At 29.3% G+C, this 3,981-nt stretch overlaps 1 protein-coding gene across 1 annotated transcript; it reads left to right on the top strand.

Annotated features, from left to right (window-relative positions):
- Positions 1 to 1,035: 1,035 nt before the first annotated feature.
- LOC129912485 (uncharacterized) lies at positions 1,036 to 2,164 on the top strand. Its single transcript, XM_055990782.1, has 4 exons — positions 1,036 to 1,117; positions 1,180 to 1,317; positions 1,382 to 1,531; positions 1,740 to 2,164. Exons 1-4 carry the CDS (start codon positions 1,036 to 1,038, stop codon positions 2,039 to 2,041), a joined length of 672 nt encoding a protein of 223 aa, XP_055846757.1. The 3' UTR covers positions 2,042 to 2,164.
- Positions 2,165 to 3,981: the final 1,817 nt, after the last annotated feature.

The raw sequence follows: 3,981 nt of genomic DNA, 5'->3' as shown, positions 1-3,981 counted from the left end.
TTCCTGAGGTCAAAGTACGTAAGAAAAAAAAAATTGGGATTGAGTGTAAATTTTGGCTGTAAACCAGTGTTATTTGAGTTTTCAAGGAATTTCCTTACAAATGTTAAGAAAAATAATAAAGTTTGGTTGTTTTTTTTTACTCGTGTTTTACTCAGTATTTTACTGAGTAAACATTTTATGCTGTAAACAACAATAATTGATTACTTTTATTTATTTATTAATAAATCATCATTGTTTAAGGGTTAAAAATGTATGAGTTAAGAAAAAAATTGTCTTTGTAAACTAACAAATATAAAAAACTTTTGTTTATCCATAGCAATCATTTGTTGTTGTTTCCCGTGCAAAATTTTACTGAGCTAAGTACTGAGTTACCAGTTAAACACGACTATAAATAATTTTAACACAGTTTTATGATGATTTATTGTACGAACAGGAATTTTAAAAAATAGTGAAACATACTAGAGTTGATTTTTAATGATTTTTTTTTGTAAATACATAAGTTGTTGTCTTTTACACTTAAAAAATCTAAAAGTGTGATTTTCTAAAATTGTATACAATATTAATATTGCTTCCATGGCGACTACGCTGTTTGCCTAACCTAAAGCCGGCTTTTTCAATTCATCAAAGGCAAAGAAGAATAAGAAGATGTTCATTCCAAACAACATACACGTTATCAAATTATTTAGTTTATTTATATCACAACTTGACCGCAATTTAACCTACATAATTTATGTTACTTCTTATCAACAGAACAAATGATTTGCAAAGAACAATGTTATAATCCAATTTGAAAGCAGTCAGTCGCATTTTAGCCAGTTAAAAAGATGAACATTAAATATCAACTTATAGCAATAATTGCTATTCTCAGTCATTTTTGTAAAGCAAGTAAATATAATTTGGAAACATGTCAGGAGTATTATTTACAAGATAGAGAATATGGTTACAAAGATTTCTTCGAAGTGAATTCGATGAAAAAAAATTTGACAAAAGACAACGAGCTATTACATTTAAAATTCTACGTAACGACTTCAATGGATGCTCATTGCTCACATATTACTTTCAGAAGATTATAATCCTAAATGGGAAACTGAAAGTTCTGCTCGTGGTTATGAAATCGGTAAGAAAATTGATGTTTTCATAATCTGAATTTTGGCTATATTTTTTCATATAACCTAACAGTTCTTGGTGGTGTTCGAAATTCAATTTCATGGATAAGTGTTGGTGGAAACGCTAAAGTACGTGTACCAATTCGAGTCAATTCGCCCAATATGTTATCGACTCTTGATCCAATGCCAGTTGAAATAATTCAAACAATTGGTAAAAGTATAATTTTGACTTACCTAAATAAAAGTTTCTGCTGTATGTGTGATTTTAATTTCAGATGGGCAACTATTTGTAAATATACCCGGTTATTCAGAACCTCTTTTGAAATATTCAGATACACCTCCTGTGAATATACAGTTTTTTAGCTTTGGTACTTATGGAAATACGTCAGCTAAATGGTACTACAATTGTCAATTTGATGGATATTGTGAGTATATGTATTTAAAAAATATTACAATGAAACTCTAGAAACATTGTCATTTTTGCTTGGAAGAAATTTGTAAGAAATTATCAAAGCTTTCGATTTCTTCGATGTATAACAGCATGCATGGCTTTGCAGCTACAAAATGAGACTTATTTTATCAATTAATTTTTATTTTTTTTTTAAGAGTCAACTTTTTTTTTTACTATTTCAGCAAGCTTAGAAAGACAAGAGATATTCAAAAGTTTAGTCCAACCTATAAACATTTATTTAACAGGAGAAACTGCAGAAAGAAACCAAGACAATTATGCTGATAAACAGACAAAGTGGTCTGGAACTGGTCCTTTTTACAATCCTGGTTCACTTCCAAAGCTGAACAATTTTGTAGAAAATTATGAGCTGATGAGAAAAATAACTGGAGAAAAAAAAACTCCAAATACAGAAAAACCAGAAAAACCGATTGTAGATATCTGTAGGACTTGGGAATGGTTTTACTCAAAAAATTCACTGATGTAAATTTTAATTACCTAGTGTTTTAATGTTAATTATCATAAAAGGTTAAATGTTTATTGAATATATAGAGATTTAATCAGAATAATTAAAATAAAAAAAAACGAAAAAAGGAAATCTTAGCTTTGACTTTGACATGACTTTTATTTACTTTTCTTAGGTTTACTTTTCTTTACTTTACTATTCTTAGCCTTAGCCAGAGACCAGAAATAATAGTCAACCTTTATTTTCAACCGGTTTCTCTCTGAGAGTTACCACATTACTTTAAATAGTTTCGGTTAAGGTTTGAGATTTATTTTTTAAAATCAAAAATAAAGGTTATCGGTTGAGATTTATTTATTATTCTTTTAAATATCTCTCAATATGGTTGAGATTTTTACAAAAAAATAAATGGAAAAGGTCAACCTTTAAGCTTTAACCGTTTTCGCCGAAAATAAATCAAAAATGGTCCATTCAAAGGAAAATGTCGAATATGTCAAGACGACGCACGCTGGGACGACAAGCACAACCAATGCAATATTTCAGGAGACGGATGTTCTAATATCTAGGTCAAAGCGTTCAGCTTCCAGAAGCGTTTTCGCCCGCCCAACTTCAAATTTGATGCCAAAAGATAGCGGGGACTCTAACTTACATTTGGGTACAACTCCCATCCCTGTAGGTGCACGCGTTCTCAAACCGAGATAACTTAAAGGGTAAACAAAAGTTAAGCCCGATTCTGAAATAAAATGCACGACTGGGGTCGCACGTACTTGCTCTTATGCTAAAAATAACTCTTATCTTATATAAAGCTTTTTATTCAAGACATTTAGGAAAATTTTAAAATTTGATGTTTTTTAAGTAATTTCATAGGGAGAATAAAAAAATAAAATCTGTTTATATACATAATTAATTAAACACCGTTTTAAATAATGTTTTAAACAAAAAGCCAAGTATGCCATTTTATTACTTATATAAACAAGTATTTTTAGAAAAAAAAATTTCGAAAATAGTTAGAGCCGTTTGTTTTAAATATAATTTTTTGTATATGTATAAAAAATTTCTAACATTTTTCAAAAAAAATTTGGTAGGTACACCATTTTGAAGAAATAATTAATTTACACATAAAAAGAAATTTAAAAATTTTTCACCAAACCGTTTTCAAAAAATTGATTTTTCAAAACAAAATTTTGAAATATTTTTTATAAATCCAAAAATTATTTTTTTTTGAAAATTTTCTAAAATTTTAATATTACTTTTACCTAAATGCTTTTGTTGAAATCAAGTTAGTCTTTCTCGAGATATTCAAAAACCAAAAAAACCGTTCTTTGGCAGGTACCGTTAATAACGGTACAAAAAATATTATTTTTATTTAAAAAGTTGGCTCTTATGTGAAATACTACATACAAAAATTTTAAACAGAATCGTTAGAGCCGTTTTCGAACAAAATTAACTTTTCTATTTCCGTTATATAGCAGGTACCGTTAGTTTTGGTCATAAAAAGAAAATTTCAATTTTCCCTATAGGGAATCGCTGAAAACTGCTATATACCAAGTTTAAAGAAAATCACTTCACTCGTTTGGGCTGTAGCTCGAGTTATATACAGACAGACAGAATTGCCGGACCCACTTTTTTGACATTCTCCATCATCGTAATGACATGTAAAATTGTTATATCGAGTTCAATTTTTTTTACGAATCCTAAACTTGCCCTATAGTACCTATATCGCAAGTAAAAATAGGCATGATGTGGCGGTTTAACATGGAAGAAGATTTTTTTTTAATCTGACAATGTGCAAAGCGTAGGCCCATGACACAAGCTATCATTTGGCATCACTCCCAAAAATTTCTCTCCAGCGGTTTAGCTTCCAGGAGCGTTTAACTTTCAAACGCGATTTTCTCATAATTTTGAAAAAAAAAAACCAAAACCCAATTATACTACTGTCGAGTAGCTGAGAATATAAGCTTTCA

The sequence above is a fragment of the Episyrphus balteatus genome, chromosome 1 (genome assembly GCF_945859705.1).
Source record: "Episyrphus balteatus chromosome 1, idEpiBalt1.1, whole genome shotgun sequence".
Lineage (NCBI taxonomy): Eukaryota > Metazoa > Arthropoda > Insecta > Diptera > Syrphidae > Episyrphus > Episyrphus balteatus.
This window is presented reverse-complemented; position numbering and strand designations above follow the sequence as displayed.

Coding starts and splice junctions, on each gene's coding strand:
- LOC129912485 (XM_055990782.1), top strand. CDS start 1,036: ATGCTCATTGCTCACATATTACTTTCAGAAGATTATAATCCTAAATGG. Junction 1,118..1,179: donor TGCTCGTGGTTATGAAATCG/GTAAGAAAATTG, acceptor ATAACCTAACAG/TTCTTGGTGGTGTTCGAAAT. Junction 1,532..1,739: donor TTGTCAATTTGATGGATATT/GTGAGTATATGT, acceptor TTACTATTTCAG/CAAGCTTAGAAAGACAAGAG.